The 20,503-nt window shown below is 38.8% G+C and overlaps 2 protein-coding genes across 2 annotated transcripts; both read right to left on the bottom strand.

Moving 5' to 3' along the window:
* Positions 1-1,057: 1,057 nt before the first annotated feature.
* Positions 1,058-6,442, bottom strand: LOC111798605 (phytochrome A-like). The gene is made up of 4 exons (XM_023681853.2): positions 4,396-6,442; positions 2,587-3,397; positions 1,337-1,627; positions 1,058-1,259 (listed from the first exon to the last, which is right to left on the bottom strand). The coding sequence occupies exons 1-4, from the start codon at positions 6,440-6,442 to the stop codon at positions 1,058-1,060; spliced, it is 3,351 nt and encodes a 1,116-aa protein (XP_023537621.2).
* A 10,977-nt stretch (positions 6,443-17,419) lies between these two features.
* LOC111798126 (transcription factor BHLH094) lies at positions 17,420-20,503 on the bottom strand. The gene is made up of 6 exons (XM_023681103.2): positions 19,878-20,503; positions 19,471-19,665; positions 19,258-19,323; positions 18,923-18,991; positions 18,757-18,828; positions 17,420-17,881 (listed from the first exon to the last, which is right to left on the bottom strand). Exons 1-6 carry the CDS (start codon positions 20,226-20,228, stop codon positions 17,750-17,752), a joined length of 885 nt encoding a protein of 294 aa, XP_023536871.2. The 5' UTR covers positions 20,229-20,503; the 3' UTR covers positions 17,420-17,749.

Here is a 20,503-nt window from a genome sequence, read left to right as displayed (position 1 = left end):
TTTTTGTCAGTTTCACATTACATTTGGTTTAAGCTCTAAACATACTTTAAAATTTTATGTAGGGTGAAGGTCATGGATCTGTAACGGCCCAGGCCCACCGCTAGCATATATTGTTTTCTTTGGGCTTTCCCTTTCGGGTTTACTCTCAAGGTTTTAAAACACGTATGGGGAAAGGTTTTCATACCCTTATAAAACACTTATAAGCTCAGTTGCAATTGAAGGCTCGATTCAAGTCCTTTCCAAGCTCAAAATCCTTCAAATTCTTGGATAAGTCTCTTAGTTTGTTAACTTTTCAAAAATATTGGCTTTCCCGAGTTAGGTGTTGAAAAAAAGATTTAGTTACTATTTTTATGTTTTAGTTCCGGAATATCATATTACTCGTATGATCTTATGTCGATATCAAATCATGGATGTGATCTTATATTAATTCTCTGCTTTCTATGATCTTAACTGGCTATAAATATAGTCATTCTTCACGTAATAAAGCACTGAATTTTTTCTAGATTGAAGCTCTAATTTCTTAGGTTTTCTACAAAAAAGTTAACCTATTGGGTAGACGTTTCTAGATTCCTCAATTTTATGAATGAATGAAATATCATATGTGAACTTGGGTCACGTATGTTAGGAATCACGACTCTCCACAATGGTATGATATTGTCCACTTTGAGCATAAGCTCTCATGACTTTGCTTTAGGCTTCCCCGAAAGGCCTCATACCAATAGAGATAGTATTCCTCACTTATAAACTCATGATCTTCCACTAAATTAACTAACGTGGGACTCACTCCCAATAATCCTCAACAATTCTCCCCTCGAACAAAGTACACTATAAGTCGGGATTCACTCCCAATAACCTCAACAACGTAAAGCTGAACCTAGGAACATTCGATCAAAGTAAGTTTAAAACATCAAATTATACGAGTCCAATCAGAATTGGTCTTTAAAAAGGGGATGAACCCATCAAAATAGTGCCACAGAAGTTCAAAGAAAGTAGGACATTCAACAAAAAAAAAAAAAAAAAAAAAAACAAGACAACATGCACAACACATCACAACTGTCTATTTATGAGCTGCAGCAAGCTGAAGTGTTATGATGAAGGTTGAATTGGCTGCTTCCCTCACATATCTCACCTCTCCATTCATCAACTTCACCAACTTTCTACTCACAAGAAGGCTAAAACCTTCATCAGACGCCTCCTCATCGTTCCCAAACATCTCATTCAACAATGATTCTGGCATGCCACCACCGACATATGTTATCCTAAATCACCACAAAAACAACACATCAAATTCAGCAAAGAACATGTTCTTCATTGAATCATTGTTAGATTATTGTACCTGAACTCCACATGCACAAGATTCACTGACTTCCCTGATTGATCCTTTGTCATATTTGTTGAAAGCATAAGGCTGCTTCCTGTTGGTGCGTAATTTACTGATATCAACAAGAAATCAGCCATTACTTGTTGAAGTCTCAAACTGTCTCCATATAAGGTCTCGGACATGATCTCTTCTGCTACCTCGTTTACTATTTGGATACCTTTGCCTTTGCTCTTCATCATTACTTGACTAATTGATACCACTAATGCTTCATGTAATGAGAACTCAACCATTTCTAAATCAATGAAGCTGTCAACCAATACCCACAAAGATGTTACTTAACTACGTAAGAATAAAGGCATCCAAATATGGAAAATATTAGTGGACGTTGAAGTTCGTAATCCCTAACATGGTATCAGAGTCATGCCTTTGACTTAGTCATGTCAATAAACTTCTTAAATGTCGAAGAAAGAAGTTGTGAGCCTCGAAGGTATTGTCAAAAAGTGACTCAAGTGTCGAAGAAATGGTACTTTGTTCGAGGGCACCCGAGAAAGGAGTCGAGCCTCAATTAAGGAGAGATTGTTTGAGGGTTCTATAGGCCTTAGAGGAGGCTCTATGGTATACTTTGTTCGAGGGGATAATTGTTGAGGATAGTTAGTGGGAAGTCCCACATTGACTAATTAAGAGGGATGATCACGAGTTTATAAGTAAGGAATATATCTCCATTAGCATGAGACCTTTTGGAGAAAGCAAAAGCAAAGCCACGAGAGCTTATGATCAAAGTGGACAATATTTAGAGTCATACCGTTAACTTAGTCATGTCAATAAAATCCTCAAATGTCAAACAAAGAAATTATGAGCCTCGAAGGTGTCATAAAAAAGTGACTCAAGTGTCGAGCAAAGGGTGTACTTTGTTCGAGAGCACCAGAGTAAGGAGTCGAGCCTCAATTAAGGAGAGACTGTTCGAGGGCTCCATAGGCCTCCGGGGAGGCTCTATGGTATACTTTGTTCAAGGGAAGGATTCTTAAGGATAGTTGGTGGGGAGTCCCTCATCCGCTAATTAAGCGATGATCATCGGTTTATAGGTAAGGAATACGTCTCCATTGGCATGAGACCGTTTGGAGAAACCAAAAGCAAAGCTACGAGAGCTTATACTCAAAGTGGACAATATCATATCATTAGAGAGGTTCGTGATTCCTAACCGTTGAGCCATAAAAAACCAAATTCTTAAAAAAAGTAATTCAAAAAGAGAAGAAAAAAACACATACCCTTCAATAATCTTATCAAGATCATCCGAATCATGAAGAACCTTAAAGATCTGCCTTTGACAATCACCACTATTAAGCAAAAGCTGGTTCTGTTCATCACCCAACTGAGAGCTCTCCAACATTTTACTCGTAAAAACAATCCCACAAAGAGGATTTTGGATCTGCCTCTTAATATATCCCAAAGCCTTCAACCTTTTCAAAGCCGTTCTCTCACACAACTTTTGAACATTCAAAGCTTGTTGCAGCTCTTGGCTAGCAAGCTGCAAGAAGCAAAAAACCCCAATCACTTCCCCATCTCTATCCATTATCTTATTCACACAAACAAGACATTCCACAAACATCCCATTTCTACCAAAGAACCCAAATGATATCTTATCAGAATCTTGGCCACTCATGGCATTGTTCAAAACAATCCCAAGATTCACAAAGGCTTCTTGGTTCTTTAGATGGCAGCATGACCCAAAAACTTCCCCCAAAAGCATCTTGTTGACCACTTCTTCTCTTGACCATCCACTTAGATTTTCCATTGCTAAGTTCCACTCTGTGCACCAACCAAATTCGTCTACCCCAAATATTGGAGGGATTAGTGGGTTGGGGTTTTGTACTATGGCTTTGTAATCGCCTTGTAATTTTGTGAACTTGTCCATTACTTTCTTTTCATGTGTGATGTCTTGTGCTACGAAGCATACTCCCACTACGTTCTCACATAAGTCTTTGCTTGCACATGCATTTACTATTAGGCTGATTGAGCTTGATTCCATGTGTGAGCCTTGTGTTTTTATCTCAAATTGGACGTTTTTCTCCTCTTGGCCTGATGAGAGAGAGCACAAAAGTTAGTGGGTTTGTGTGTTCAAGGATTGTTGGGAGGGAGTTTCATGTTGGCTGATTCAGGGAATGATCGAGGGTTTGTAAGTAAGGAATACACCTCCCTTGGTGAGTCATGAGAGCTTAGGCTCAAAATGGACAATATCATACCATTGTGGAGAGTCGTGATTCCTAACATGGTATCAGAGTCACGCCCTTAATTTAGCCATGTCAATAGAATCCTCAAATGTTGAGTCAAAAGTGACTCAAGTGTTGAACAAAGAGTGTACTTTGTTCGAACACTCTGGAGAAGGAGTCGATCCTCGATTAAGGGGAGGCTGTTTGAGGGCTTCATATGCCTCGGGGGAGGCTCTATAGTGTACTTTGTTCGAGGGGAGGATTGTTGAGGATAGTTGGTTGGGAGTCCCACATCGGCTAATTAAGAGGAATATCATGGGTTTATAAGTAAGAAATACATCTCCATTGATATGAGGCCTTTTGAGGAAGACCAAAGCAAAACCATGAAAGCTTATGCTCAAAGTGGATAATATCATACCATTGTGGAGATTCGTGATTCCTAACATGGTATAAGAGTCATGCCCTCAACTTAGTCATGTCAATTGAATCCTCAAATATCGAACAAAGAAGGCAGGACCCTTGAAGGTGTAGTCAAAAGTGACTCAAGTGCCGAACAAAAGGTGTACTTTGTTCGAGAACTTCAGAGAAGGAGTCGAGCCTCGATTAAGAGGAGGTTGTTCGAGGGCTTCATAGGTCTCAGGGGAGGCTCTATAGTGTACTTTGTTCTAGGGGAGGATTGTTGGGAGGGAGTCCCACGTTGACCTGATTTAGGGAATGATCATGGGTTTGTAAGTAAGGAATACATTTCCATTGTTACGAGGCCTTTGGAGAAAACCCAAAGAAAAGCCACGAGAGCTGTGCTCAAAATGGACAATATCATACCATTGTGGAGAGTCGTGATTCATAACGAATAAAATCAAAATTTACCTTGCAATGCCAAGAACAACATCTTCTTCACAGTTTCCAATGAAGAATCTTCCACCAATGTCAACAAATGCTTGCCAATAGCCTTATCAACACAAATTCCAGTCAATTCAGCAATTTTTGAGTTCCACCCATTAACAAGCCCATCCACATCAACAGCCAAAATTGGAACACTAGCCGTTTCAATCAACCTCACCATCTCACATGTCACTGATTCAATTTCTTGCCTCCCATCAATCTTCAGGTCACTAAGTGTTGATTGTATTGAACTTCTATTAATCTCTTTATCTTTATAAGTGTTTCTTAGTATAAGCTGCAAAGAATGAATAGCATCCATTTCAAAGTCCTTCCAAGGCAAACTCCTTGTCTTAACCACTTCAAGAAAAGCCTTGAAAGATGACCTAGGATGCATTCTCCTTCCATCATCCTTCTCACCCGCCTCATGCTTCGCCCCGCCCCACCTAATCTCCGATGCAGCATGCGATCGGAACCAAAAAATCATGTCGTTGCAACCTAGCCTCACCGCCGCCATCCCACACACGCCGTCTCCTAGAGCAACCGCGCCATGATACCCCGCATCGTACAAGCTATCCGTACTCAATCCAGTCGAATCCACATGATACTCCAAAATCCATGAAGCAATATCATGAAGCTCAAAATCATTAGGAGTCATCCCTAATCTCCATACCTTATCATTGTACAACAATGCAGCCCCATCGGACTTCACAAGATCCATTATATTAGGGCTCCTTGACACAATCCCTAATGGTGCATCACGCATCAACATATCACACAAAAGCGTTTGAGTTCTTAAGATGTTCTTCTCCAAAATTTGATTCTCCAATTCCAATTCTTTGTTGACATGACTTGCAAACACTTGAGCTAGAAACTCACATGCATATCTAAGAGGAAATGGAACAAATCTTGGAGTTGTGTTATGACAAACCACCAAACCCCATAATCTTTTTCTCTTGTTCTTATGATCAAATTGTTCTTCATGTTCTTCCTCATTCACCACAATTGCCATAACTAAAGATGCAATTGAATCCATATTCTCCATGTATTGTAAATGGCAACTATGAGGAGCTCTCAATGTTGACCCACATAATGTCAAATCAAACTCAAGATTTGGGTCTTGAATCACCTTGACATGTTTGGCTTTGCAGTCCACAATCATTCTAACCTTGTTCTTCATGAATAAGAACCTTGCAGCTTGTGGGATGTCAGTGGCTGGATAATGCAATCCAAGATATGGGTCAAGTCCAGGCTTTGTAACCTCAGAGAACACCTCCCCATGATCATCATCATGGAATTTATATGCCATGACTCGATCATATCCTGTGAGTTCAAACACTTCTTGAACCATGGTGTCACAAAGCCTGGCCATGCTTCCACTAGGGAGAGCTTGGAGGCGAGTGATGGCTTTGGCTGCGAGTTTATATGATTGGAGAGCACCGGCTGCGGTGACGGGGACTTCGTCGGGGTTGACGGGTTCGAAGTCGATGATGAGGCTACCGGTGACACGGTGGAGAATGGCGTAGAAGGGTTTTTGTGAGGATTTGGAGTGGACGAGAATGGGGTTGAGGAGAGTGACGTCGGGAAAGGCTAGAGCTTTGAGGAGGGCTGTGGCGGTGGGAGGGGTGAAGATGGAATGGAGGGTGGTGCCGAAGGCGAGGACGGGGCGGTCGGAGATGGTGGGGACGGTGTGGGAGACTGTGGTGAGGAATTCAGGGGCGTTTTGGCTGAAGGCGATGAGTTTGTGGGTGGTTGGGTGGAGGGCTATGAGGCAGCCGAAGGGTTGGATGAGGTTGGAGCGTTGGATGTGGTGGAGGTAGGCGGTGGTGGTGGGGGTGGTGGTGGTTGATGGTGGGTTGGCTGTGAGATGGATTGAAGTAGAGTAGTCGAATGAAGAAGTGGAGTGTTGGAAGTGGGAGTGGAGCTTTGCATCTATGGAGGTTTGAGTGAGAATTCTTGAAGTGTGTCTTGATTGTGAAGAGGAGGAGGAGGATCCTCCTGTGTTTGTGGACTCGCTCGGTCTACTCGACGACATCTTTGTTCTCGTTCTTGTTCTTGTTTCTGGTCTTGTTCGGGAAACAAAAGCCAAAATTAATGATTTGTTTAGTTATATAAATATTGATATTCAATTAAGCCTTAATACAAATGATTAAGACGTTGAATCTACGTAAAATATGTAATCAAATCACAAACCAATTCAACGGAGAACTCTAAAATAGAGGGTTGGTTTGGGTTCAGTTTGGTTGTGGAATTTATTTGGATTACTAGGATCATGTGAGATCCCACATCATTACAAGTGTGTGAAAACTCGAATTATTAGGATCATGTGAGATCCCACATTGAGGGTGTGAAAACTCAGATTACTAGATCATGTGAGATCCCACCTCGTTACAAGGGTATGAAAACCTCTCCCTGTTGACACATTTTAAAAAATTTGAGAGAAAACCCGAAAGGAAAAACTCAAAGAGGACAATATCTACTAACGGTAGGCTTAAGATGTTACAAATTGTGCCAGAGCCAAACACCGAGCAATGTGCCGACGAGGAGGCTGAGCCCCGAAGGGGGATGGACACAAAGTGGTGTGCCAGCAAGGACACTGGGCCCAGAAGGGAGGGTGGATTGGGGGGTCCCACATCGATTGAAAAAGGAAATGAGTGCAAGAGGGTGCTTGACCTCGAAGGGGTAGATTGTGAGATTCCACGTTGGTTGGGGAGGAGAGCACACATTTTTATAAGGGTGTGGAAACCTCTCCGTGATACTTTTTAACAACCTTGAAGGCAGATGCGTTTTAAAAACCTTGAGGGCATAAGTATTTAAACATGCAGAAGCGTTTAAAAACGTTGAGGGTAGGGAAGTGTAAAGAGAAAATATCTGCTCAAAATTTTTCCAACATTCCTTCTTTCTTGGAAATAATAATCGTTTCTCAATGTTTAGTTCAAATAAAATTATTAGCAATATATATACACACATATGAAAATAAAATAACATAAATATAACAATTTTATAACACATAATATAATTCAAATTAAAAATTAAATATTGAGAACAACAAAATCTAAAGTATTAATCTTTTTTTGTCAACATATCGACATTTACATTGAAATAACATAAAGTTTATATTTTTATTATGTTGTAAAAAAAAAAAAAAAAAAGGAATATTAACAAAATAAAAAATAAAAATATCGTTAATGTGTACAAAATATTTAGAACAAGCTTTTCTATATATTTCTAAAAACGAAATGCTTATTCTTGCTCGTAATATGACCATTTTTGCTCGTAATATGGACTATTCTTTCCACTATACTCAATCGTAACGTCAAATCAACAAAAAAAGTACGTATTAAAATTTGATATGAAATACCCCATCTAGTTGGCATAATTTTTTTCGTTTAATAATAAATATAGAACCTCTAAGCCAATTAAACTATGTTCAAATTGGATTCAAATACTCGTTTTTTTAGTTATCAGAAAAAATGGTATTTTAGGGTTTTTGACGTTAACTTAAATTATTATTTATTTAGCACTTTATTTATTTTATTACATGACTTTATGTTAAAGCAACATTATATTATAAACCATTATTAATCAAAGAGATTGAAAATGGAAGAATGAAATTGAAAAAAAAAAAAAAAAAAAAAAAAAGGAAAAAGAAAATTACGATCTTACCCTTAACAATGGAGGGTTTGAGGTGCAAAAACCAGAGGCCTCAGGCTTGAGCTTGAGAATGGTGGAGAGGAAGGGAAGGTGTGTAATAAAGAGTTAAGAGTGGGCCAACTTACAATTATTTTAATATTTTCTTTTCGTCCTTCTTCTCTTTTCTATTTATATTTTCCTCCCCTTCTCCCTATACTCCACCACCTTCTAATTCTATTATTTTATATTCCCTCCCTATTTTTCTATTTTCACATTTTCTTTTTTTATTTTCTTTTTCTAACCATAATAAATATTTCTAAAAATTTAAAGAAAAAATAATAATTTTAATTTTTAATTTTAAAAATCAAATGGTAATTAAGTCTACATAATTTTAAATTATTAATTTGTAATTTGTATGATTATTTTTTAGAAAATGCAATAATTAAAAGTGTTTATAATAAAATAATTTAGAAAAAAAATTACAAACCACCTTAAAATTTTTAATTTAAATGTTACAATTAAATTTTTTTTTTAATACCCTTTTGTTAGTTTAGTTGTATTAAGTTTTAATAAGAATGATTAATGAAATTTAAATTTTGAGTTGGGACTAAAAATGTATCCGTGGCTACGGTAGTTTTACCCATCTGTCTGTCCCCAATAATTAATTCTCGTTGACCACCTATATGGTAGAATCAGTCGGGGGCCTGAGAGGCAATGGTTTACCCCTATGAAGCTTCACTGTTCTCTGGGATTGGCTTTAAGCCTTTCGCAGAACAAATTTTGATACGATGAGATATAATGCAATATAAACAAGGACTCAAGAAACGGATAAGAGTAGGTTTTTTAATAAAATATTTGAATTTTTAATCAATTTTTTTTTTTAAAATAATGATAATCATAATAGTGTTTATTTTAAAAATAAAAAATGGTAGAATAAATATTATATATATATATATATATAAGGGAACAAGGCACGTGAGTATGCATGCCGATGCTGTTGGTGAAGAGGGGAAAGTCCATCCATCACAGACAGATTGTGTCGCCTTTATTTATTTATTTATTTATTTATTTATTTATTTATTGTTACTGTTATTTTGGGTAATGTAATAGATTCAGAATTGGTATTTGTAAATATATATTTTTTATTTCTTTTGGGTAACTTCGATTTCCTCTTTCAGAATGTCAAGTGGGTTAGTAACTTAGGATACATTAAACTAATATATATTTATGAATATACCAACCTAGGTGTAACGACCCTATTTTTAGTATTAAGATCGGACAATTATTACATATATGTCTAATAATATAGCATCATTGTCTAAAATATGTATATAAAAAACGCTATAATACTCATAAGGCTATCTAAAATAAAATCGTGTTTTTGGCCCCTATAATAGAATTTGTCATTCGACCAAAGATTCCTGACATTATCTGAAAAAATATTGCAAAAAAAGAATGAGTATTGACAAGTATTCGGTAAGTGGCCGGTAAGTAGCCGGTAAGTGGCTTCAGTGCTGGAGTTAGAAAATGAAAACACATACAAAATTTAACGGGATTGATGAAACCTAAATTCATGACTATCTTTGCATTCTACTTTCATTCTCGTATAGAATTGGATATATAGTATTTCTCTACCTATGGACTCATTAAGCAAACTTGTAACATACTCTCTAGGTTTGACAATTGTTACGACACAATGTTTTACAATGAGCCTTGACTCAAAACGAAAACATGAATGCAAGGAAAATCGTTGAAAATGAATTAAGGCGAAATCACTTATTTCAAGTAAAATTTCAAAACAAAGGTTCAAACAATCAACCGTTTTTGAAACAAAAATATGAGAATTTGAATACAAAAGAAAATACGGGACTGACGCCATGAGACATGCATTTCTTTATGACAATCCACATCTCTGATCATGCCCTCTCTTGACTCGACGCCTCATGCACCTGAAAAAGGAAGATAAAGCAAAGGTGAGTATAAAAGTTCGTTAGGTTTTGACATAAGAATACAAACCTAAACAATTGGAGTTTCAAGTGATATATTATTGAATATTGAACTCCATTTTTATAGTCTTACAAATAACTATAGAAATAGAAACTAATCACAAATTTTGCAAAGTAGCTAAACTAAATAAGTAAAAGTACTCTGACTATCTCTGTTTTTTATATAATCAAATTCTTCTAACAATCCAATTTTGTTTCACTTTCAAACAATCTGTTAACTTGGTGTGCAAACATCAACATCTAGATACAATATACACAATTCATGCAAAATAGGCAAACATGCTCAACGGGGCGATAAACATCCATCAGCACCCAGAACGCTTTCAACATGAATAAGCATACATACTAAGCGAAATTATAAACCATGATTAACTTTTCATAGTGCATAAATTTTGCCAACTAAACTCATAACATGGAAAAATCTAATCAACTAAGGTAATTAAGCTAGCATGCATGCATACCCACGCGATTCCTACAAGTAGGGTGACTTATTTGGTTGACGCGTGCCATTTGGCTAGAATTTCTATGCAAGTAGGATGTCCAAAAATATTGATTTTTTCTCAATTAGGTCCCTATTCACATAAAAACATTGTTAGAATTGGAATCGGGACGAAAATCAAGCAACCAGAAGTAAACGGAGTAAAACAAGCCTTACACGCGTAGGCCACGCACCTTCACGCATCGGAGAAGGTCCTAGTTTCAAGTGGCACGTGCGAGTACCACACGCGGTTTGGTTCCATGTAGTCATGAGTCAGAGGTCTGGTTCATTAGTGGTTCGGGTAGGTGGCTCGGTTCGCTCGATCGAACTACAGGTTGGTTTGGGTCGATGGGTTGCAGGTCGGGTAGGATTGATCCGCGCATCTAGAAACGGTTAGGGTACGCAAGCGATGCGTGTTGTCGTTTTGCTGGGGCCGCGTTGCTCCAGCCGTCGTCTGACGCGTAGCTCCAGTCGATGCCTAACGCGTGTTGCTGCCTTGCCAAGTTGCGTTTCACCGGTCGTCGGTCGACACGTGGCTACCGAACGAATTCTTCTCTCCTCTTATCAGACGAAAACGAGAAAATTCGATAAGTTGTTTCTTGAATCTTTACATTTTTGTATCTTTCGATCTACAACTCAAATCAACATGATTTCTTTTGCAAAGTTGTAGATCGTATTACCATCTACGCTCTAGTATTTTTTTTTTTCTTAAATTTTACTTCCTTACAGAGTGAGATATCAGCGTCGGAATTTCGCTTACCGTTCTTGGACGATTCTCAAATTTCACTTTTAGATAGAGGTTTCGGTCAACCTTCTTCACTGTTCCAATGGAAAGTTGCTTCTTCACTGTTCCAATGGAAAGTTTCGGTCAACCTTCTTCACTAACTTTAATTGGGTCGCTTTAACAACAAAAAAAATATGGATGACTCTTAACCTAAAAATAGGGATCCTAACAATCTCCTCCCAAGGCCCTGTGGTATATATCTACCTTATTGTTTGAGCTTCCATCTTCGAGCGAAGCTCTTCAAATTTCACCTGCGCCAGAGATTTGGTGAAGATGTCTCTAAGCTGTTCCTCTGTTCGGATGAAATCAATCTTGATGAACCCCTGATCTGCACATTCCCAGATGTAGTAAAATCTGATTTCTATGTGCTTGCTCCGGTCTTGCAAAATTGGATTTTTTATCAGGGAGATCGTAGCTTTGTTGTCCACGTATAGCATTGATGGATCGCCTTCTCTTCCAATGAGTTCTTCCATCAGCCGCGCAAGCCAGACCCCCCGTGTGGCCGCCATCGAAACGGTGATGTACTCTGCTTCACAAGAGAACAGAGCAACTACCTTTTGTTTAGTTGATTGCTAGCAGATCGCGCTGCCTGAGAGGAAGTAAATCATCCCGCTGGTGCTCTTACGATCATCAATGTCACCGTCCATGTCACTATCACTGTAGCCGACCAGCTCAAGCTTCTCCTTTCCTCTCCTTGCGCAGTATCTCGCACCCCAGTCTCTGGTTCCGGCCACATAGCGCAGGATGCGCTTGACAGCCACGAGATGCACCTCCCTAGGTGCTTCCATAAACCTACTCATGTATCCAACGGAATAAGCGAGGTCAAAGCGTGTGTTTACTAGATAGCGCAGACTCCCGACAATGCTGCGGTAATTGGTGGTGTCGACTGCCGTCGTAGTGTCGACTGCCGTCGTAGTGTCGACCTTCCTTAGCTGGAGTCGGGCCTCCATTGGCATCTTTGTAGGGTTTACTGTCAGCTAGCCCAGCTGTTTCCAGCAGCTTCTTCGCATACGCACCTTGACATATGGTGATACCGACAGTACTCTGTTGCACTTCGATGCCGAGGTAGTAGCTGTACACGCCGAGATCGCTCATCTTAAAGTTCTTTGACATCTTCCTCTTGAATCTTCCAAGAACTTCCATGTCGCCTCCAGTGATTATGAGGTCGTCGACGTACACTCCCAGGATCAGCCGTTGCTCGCCATGGTCGTGCATGTACCTGCCATGGTCAGAGGCACAACGCTTGAACTTCAGCGATAGTAGGGTACTGTCGAGCTTCGCATTCCTAGCTCGTGGTGCTTGCCGAAGCTCGTAGATTGCCTTGTGTAAGTGCAGTACCTTGCCGGAGTTGTCGTTGTCTAGGAAGCCAGGTAGTTGTCAAACGTAGACGGTCTTCTTCAGCTCACCGTTGAGGAAAGCGGACTTCATGTCCATGTGGTGGACATCCCAAGAATGACTGAGCAAATTGAAGGAAATCCTTGACGGAGTAAAAAAACCGAAGTAAAATGTTGGAAGAAGAAAATAACAGAAAAACACAAGAGAGACAGAAGTATTTCATATTCTGCGCTCAAGACCCAATGATCTATTTCTCATTCAATTGGCATATTTAAATAACAATTATATCCTAAAAATGGAAAGGAGTGACGACTCAATTAAAGCCAATCCACTCGACGTAACATTCCACTAACTTTTGTGTGGCTTTAACAAAAAAAGGAATGACTCCTAACCTAAAAATAGGGATTTATCTAATAACGAAAAGCTCTCTAATCTTGACGGAAATAAACTCTCGCCTCTCAGACCTCTCTTTTCTTCAAGGAATAGCCCCTTGCGTTTAGGTTTTGGTAGGAAGTAGATTCCAGCGGTGGTTTTGTTAGGAGCCTGATACTTATTTATAGCTTGGTCAACGGTTATATCCGGTAAACCTATATTTGGTAAAGCTATATTTAGTAAAGCTATATATAGTAAAGCTATATATGGTAAAGCTATATCTGGTAAAGCTATATATGGTAAATAGCTATATATAGTAGATGACTAAATCTGGTAAAGCTATATATAGTAAACTATACCATATATATATCTGGTCCGGTAGAGCTTTGAAAATATACTTTCTATTCTCTGTACTCTCTTGTTGTACATACCTGAAGTCATCAATACAAAATTCTAACAACTGGTATCGATCCTAACAGGTTTTCGATGAGTACTTCGGCAGAACTTCCAAATTTCTCTCAACTCTCTCTCTCTCTCTCTTACTTTCTTTTGTCGGCCACTATTAAGGTTCCACTTCGTCCCTATAAGGATGGAGGGGCAAAATGACTAATATTTCCCTCTATTGACTTTGGCCAATTTTTGGCCAATTTTTGTTAGTGTTACAAACACTCCTCTCCTTAGAAACTTTAGTCCCCGAAAGTTGGCATTTTTTGGAAGAGTTCGGGATAGGCCCTTTTCACGTCCTCTTGTCGTTTCCAGGTTGCCTCTTTCTCACGGTGGTTACCCTGTGAGACCTTTGTTGCGCAATCGCCTTGTGTCTCAAACCAAAATTCTACTAGGTTTCTCCTCGTAAGACAGGTCTTCCTGGAGAGGAAGCGTTTCATGTTCAATCACATGGGTAGGGTCTGGAATGTACGTTTGCAGCATGGACACATGGAACACATTGTGTACGGCGGTGAGGTTCAATGGTAGGGCAATTCTGTAGGCCACAATGTCAAATCTCTCTAGAATCTTGAAAGGTTCTATAAACCTTGGGCTCAACTTTCCATTCTTTCCGAACCTCAACACTCCTGTCATAGGGGCTACCTTCAGGAACTCGTGGTCACCTACCTCGAACTCGAGGTCCCTTCTACGCAAATCTACAACTCTCTTCTGATGGCTCTGTGCGGTGAGAATCTCTTCTTAATTTTCTGCACTGATGCATTGGTGACCTGAACCAACTCTAGCCCCAGTAATTGTTGTGTGCCTACTTCTAAGACATTTTAGATTATTATTAAGCATAATTCTATTGTATGTCAAACGTACTTTTCAAGACTACACTAGTAGCCTTAGATTTTTCATATAATAGGTAATGTTAAATTGTAAATAAAATAATTAAAATTATTATTAAAAAGAAATAGTTAAGTATGAGACTTTGGGGCACAAATCCCAACACTTGTCGTTTCCACTAGATAAGGGCACCTAATTGCCTCGATGGGCTACATTATCCAACGTAGACTTGGCTCAATAGTACCTAAACAACACCGCTTGGTAGGCCACTACTACCATTAAGGGTGTACTATAAGAGATAGGAGGCGAAGACACCCATGATATTGTCACCTTGTTACTAGGCCTATTAAAATTTCTTAGTCATCTTTGTTATGGAGGTCTACTAGGTTCTTAGGGACATCTAGATGGTTTAAATATCATCTCATATTTTTAGAGCGCTTGGGGTTAGCTCCTCAAGACTAATCTAATCTCTGGGTGCACTCAAGTGTAAGCCTCTTATTGTCGCTCACGATCCTAGGATGCTCGGTCTACATGTAAATTGCTCTAGTGCTAGCACCTTAAACTTAACTTGGTCACTCATGCATGTTTTATTAGGGAGATATTTATGTCAAAGCAATGAAAACATAATTTAACCATCACTTTGGTCATCCCCAGTGTCGAGGAGGTCTTCTAAGTTCTTAGGGCAGGTAGGTGGCTTAATGCAAACTATCGACTCTAAGGTACTTTTTTTTTTAATCCTTGAGTCTTTCTCAGTCTACTAGAGGCGTCCTGATCTAAGTTATCATCTAGCCAACCTCACCCTAGCGCCCTAGTCCTAGGTCTATGCAGAAAAACATACCCTACAAGGAAAACATACAATCAATCACTTAGAATTAAAACATATTATATCGTAATTCATACAAGCTGAACGAGGAGATAACATCCATCAATCGCATGGAGCACAACTCATATTAATCCATCATCCATTCTAGTACAATGGAAAACATTAAAATCGGGATGCATCTTAAATTCTCATCTAGGGGCATTTCAGTAATTTTTCTTAATATACATAACATTCTTGTCCAAATTTCTTTTATAGTGTCCTAATCGTGCATATTCTAACCACCTAGGAAAGATGTGCTTGCATGTTAACATGTCCAAGCAATCCCTACTTACATGGATATTGCATGCCTTCTTGAACTAGCTTTTCCATGCATTAAAGAGCTCCAAATTTTCTTAAAATTCTCAAAAAGGTCCTAATTCAAGTCATAATAAGGTATGTATCTAAATTAGAGCGAAAAAGTAGAAAGGAGGTTGAACAGGACAAAAACAACACCACATACGCCTCACACGCCACCACATGTGCCTTGGAGGAGACTAGCGCTACGCATGTGACAAATGGTGTGTTCTCATTTGCAAACAATGATTGGGTCGATGGAGGTGAATCGGATTATAGTCTCAGGCGAAGGTAGGAGTGGGTCGAGGTCTCGGGTCACCCTCTAACAATGTTACGCATTGCATGTTTCCCCGCCAGATGCGTTTTCGTCCTCGATGACCGACACATGTCCTCCTCAAATGCTCGACATGTGCTTCAACCGTTGTACAACACATGTCCTTCCTCTCTCCCCAACCGTGCGTTTCTTCATGATGAAATTCTAGATTCCATAAGTTTTTCTAATTTCTTCTTATTTTTTTGTATCTTTTTCTATGTAACTCCGAATTAACTTAGTTCATTCACCAAGATTGTATAGTCTTGATCTAGCTATTCAATAAAATTATTTTCCTCTTATTTCATTTACTACCTAGTAAATGAGTCTAAATTTGGCCAAGAACTAAAAAAAAAAACTTATTGTTCTTGAGGCTCGTCAAAATTCCGACTTTCAATCAGATTCAATTCTGGCTTCCTTTACGGAATTTGTGTGAAATTCTTCGAGGATGAACATTTCAAAATTTTAGAACCTAATACCAAAAAAATCTCTCTTGGATATGAGAAAAAACTATAACTAAAATCTAAAAAGCATACCTCATATTGTTTCTCGATTCTTGATGGATTTGAGTGATTTAAGCATTTAGAATAGTTCTCCAATGTCTACAAAACATTTCTTGAGAAGAGATCTCATTGATCTTTTCCCTCGAAACTCCTAACACTTCCCCGTTTCTTTCTTTCTTTATGTTTTTTTCTTCCTTTACTCATTGATTTAACCCGTTATAGACCCCTCAATAGGAAACGGGTCAAATTGACCATTTTACTCCGTCACGGTTGACTTTAACCATTTTTCTAATTTTCGCTATTTTCTTTTATATATTTTTATTTTGAGTTTCTAAATTTTTTCTAAGCATTTTTTCTTCTACATCATCTTCAAACTCGATCTCTAAGATTTTCAATAAAATCATAGAAATTTAAACTTAAAAGAAAAAATGAAAAATTAATCCTTGTCGGGTCTCGAGTGTTACACGCTGTGTATATAGGTTAACGAGCTACGAATAATCAATAAGGAATAGTTTCTAAAAATGATTTTTAGTGAGTAGATATAGTTTGTGTGCTTAGGTAATCAACTAACAAAGTCCCTCAATTTGGATTAGTTAAATGTATAATTGTAGGCATATTTGACTTCAATAGAAAAGTGCCTTATTGAGTATTGTATACTCACCATATTTCTAAAATGATTGGAGTGACGAGCTTCTCTTCAAAACTCTTTCTCGATATTTTACTTCAATAATCCTTTTACGGGTGAGAACAAAATTAATAAGGATTTTTGAAGTAAAATATTCGAGACGATGAGAGGCTAGATTTTACATTTCATGATTCAACTATCGAAATTTTCCTAGTCAGAAATCGAAATCTTTCTCCCATGCAAACGTACATCTTCACACTGTTTTGTCATTCGTCCAAATCTACTATAATCTTTCTCGACAAGTCAAACATCGTTGATAGTGGGATAAAACAATAGTTTGTGTTTGCATGTGTTGACTCAAACAATAAGGTCACTTACATTATATATAAGAGAGGAACAAAGCGCAGCTTTCACAGTCATAAATCCAAAAACTTGGTATTTACAAGAACAATAACAAAGAGACAAGTTCAAGAACAAAACTAAGCTTATATCTATGGTGGCTACAAATGCTAAGAAAGCTTTGAAGAGTTCAGAAAAGGTCTGCAACAATAATAATGTAGAAAATTCATTCCAAGCAATACTTTATTTTTGACAAGAATAATGCTTGTTCAGCAGATGGTCAACTTTTTAGTATTTTATATGGAGGAGTTTATGAGCAGAGATATCAGAGAATCTACTTTCCAACACACTAACAGATGGTTCAATCACTAACTCAAAAGCAGATCTATGATGAACAGCATCCATATCTTCTTCCCTCAATCTAAAAATTGTGTCATACCTTTCATTTTTCGATATGGACAATGCTTGTTCAGAGCTCAAATATACCCTCTTTCTTGCTTTTTATAAGTAATGGCTGACAGAATTTACTAGACTATGTCGTTCTTTCGAACCCCCCACCGATCTGCATGTGTAGCCATTCTGGCGATGGGCCACGGCTGCTGTATTCTCTTGTTGCTTGTGAACCAAACGCAACACCAGTTGTATCGAATGTCTGCTGACCATACTGACACACAAAACTTGGATTTGTTAAACTTGTAATTTGAGAATTCGTCAAAACAACCATACGTTTTCGACCTTTCAATTCAATTTCCAATTGATAACTATTTAGGCCTAATATAATAGTTCAAGCCCACTGCTAACGGACATTGTCCTTTTTGAGCTTTTCCTTTTTTCAAGCTTCCTCTCAAAGTTTTAAAACGCGTCTACTAAGGAGAGGTTTCACACTCTTATAAGGAATGCTTTGTTCCCCTCTCCAACTGACGTGGGATCTCACAATCCACCCCCCTTGTGGGTCCAGCGTCCTCGCTGGCACACCGCTGAGTATCTGGCTCTAATACCATTTGTAACAGCTAAGCCCACCGCCAACAAATATTATTCTCTTTAGGCTTTCCCTCAAAGTTTTAAAACGCGTCTGCTAGGGAGAGGTTTTCACACCCTTGTAAGAAATGCTTCATTCCCCTCTCCAATCGATGTGGGATCTCACAATCCACCCCTCCTTGGGGGCCCAACGTCCTCGTTGGCACACCGCTAATGGATATTGTTCTCTTTGGGCTTTCCCTTTCGAGCTTCCACTCAAGTTTTTAAAACACGTTTGCTAGGGAGAGGTTTCCACGCCCTTTAAAATGAAAGGCTTAGTTCCTCTCTTCAACCATTGTGAATCTCACACCTAAAAAATGGTCATTTCCATCGACTCTGTTGCATTTCTTGAAGGCAGTACATGTGGAAACTCCCATATTTTATGTAGTTCTCACCACCTATTTGACTGAAGAGTTCACTTTCATTCTCCAAAGTGAGAAAAGATTAAACCTACTAAGCTTTGAATAACGATATTTATTTGAGATTAAACAACATGAACAGATAATCTGTTCAGATACTTACATCTTTAGGAGGAAACACTTCAATGCCAGGACTAACTCTGGAATTAACTGCTTCAAGCTTCATTGACAAGAACTGCATATCAAGAGAAAATTGAAAATCATGGAGTAATGTAATTTATTATCTACAAGAAAGCAATAACCATAATTAGAAAGGCATCAGGGAATACCTCAACCTGGTGCTGAAGCGATTGAATGTAATTTATTATCTCATCAAGTACAAGTGCTTTTCCAATGACCTGAGGACTTCCAATTCTTAATAACATGCTTACAAGTGACAATCAATTATTGAAAAGATGACAGGGTTAGGTGGGCTGTCGATGATTTGGAGGGATCAAGAACGGGGGCCAGATAGTTTTATAGCACAATCCATGAATTTTTTTCAAACATTATCAAATCTGACAAGAAAATTTGCTCCAGAATTCATTTCATAAATGTCATTTCAAGTAAGCTCAAAAGAAAGAAAGGGGAGAGTGAAAGATCATCTCAAACAAAAAGGCTCTACCTTATTACACCCAGGGACCAAATCCTGAAGAATTTTCATTCTGTCACTTATCTTTTCTCTTCTAGCCTGTCCAGCAGAGTATTCTAATCAACAAGAGATATTCAAGAATCCAACAGATAGACAGAGAAGCACCAAGTCATGCTATATTAATGAAGAAAATGACCACTCATATCTTAGTAACACTACTACATAACCAATGTCTTGAATGAATACCCGTTCAGCCAAACTATGGCTATCAGTTGCTTGGCCCCTTCTTGCTCGCACATGAATGTAATCCTGTTTGGGTTGTTCTGGTGGGGGCTGGGAGTTACACTCGGCCTTGCCAGATCTGGGTTCTGCTTCTGTTTTAGATGCGTGATTATCATCTCTACAAGCTGCTGTTTTAAGGCGTTTTCCAGCAGAGACATTCTGTCGAACAGTTGGCAGGCAAGAAGTAAATACGATAACTAAATGATCCTAATTGCTTTTATGTTGATTCAATACCAAATGAAACTCAAGAAACAGAACCAGATCAAATTCCCAGTTCCATTATAGATTCAAAAACAGAATTCAGATCAATGTGTTGCGAGTCATTCAGAGAGAGAGAGGGGGGAGGGGAGGGGGGGAGAAGAGACAAATACCGCCCCGCCGCTATTGCCATTGTTGCCATTACTGGTGGAACTGGCCTTAGCCGAATCGAGCTCTGCATCACGCCGCTTCTTGGAACCGCCATGGCCATGACCCACTACTCTCTGACTCACTGGATCACCGCGCGAAACTTCTGGATTCTCCATGGAAATCTCTCCAAACTGCCCCAAATTATGAGCAAACTGAGCCATCCTCAATCCAAGCCCACCTCCAGATTCCTCAACGCCAGTTCCGCCATTAATTGGGAACTGCCAGATCTCGGAGAGATTGTACGCCGTCGCATTCGCATTGGCATTAGCGTCATTAGGAAATGACCCTTGGTTCATCAGAGTAGGTGGATCCATCTCATTTCCCAAAAATTTCTGGGGATTCAAGTTTGAATTACCAGAACAAAACCCATATTATATTAGCCGGGATGAGAGAAAAGGCAGAAGCAGAAGCTCTCAAACTCAGCTGATTCAAAAACCCCTCCAGTTCTTGAGAGCTGTGAGTTGAAAAAACAGGGAGCAGAAGGAGAGATGTGCAGTTTAAGTAGGTTCACAGAGAACACCGGTGAAAGGTAGTGTTCATGATTGCGAAAGAGAGAGAAAGAAGAGTGTGTTCTGATCTGAGACTGATT

This window comes from Cucurbita pepo, chromosome 7 (assembly GCF_057944985.1).
Source record: "Cucurbita pepo subsp. pepo isolate OVF chromosome 7, ASM5794498v1, whole genome shotgun sequence".
NCBI lineage: Eukaryota > Viridiplantae > Streptophyta > Magnoliopsida > Cucurbitales > Cucurbitaceae > Cucurbita > Cucurbita pepo.
The sequence above is the reverse complement of the archived record's forward strand: the minus strand, read 5'-3'. Positions and strand labels throughout refer to the sequence as shown.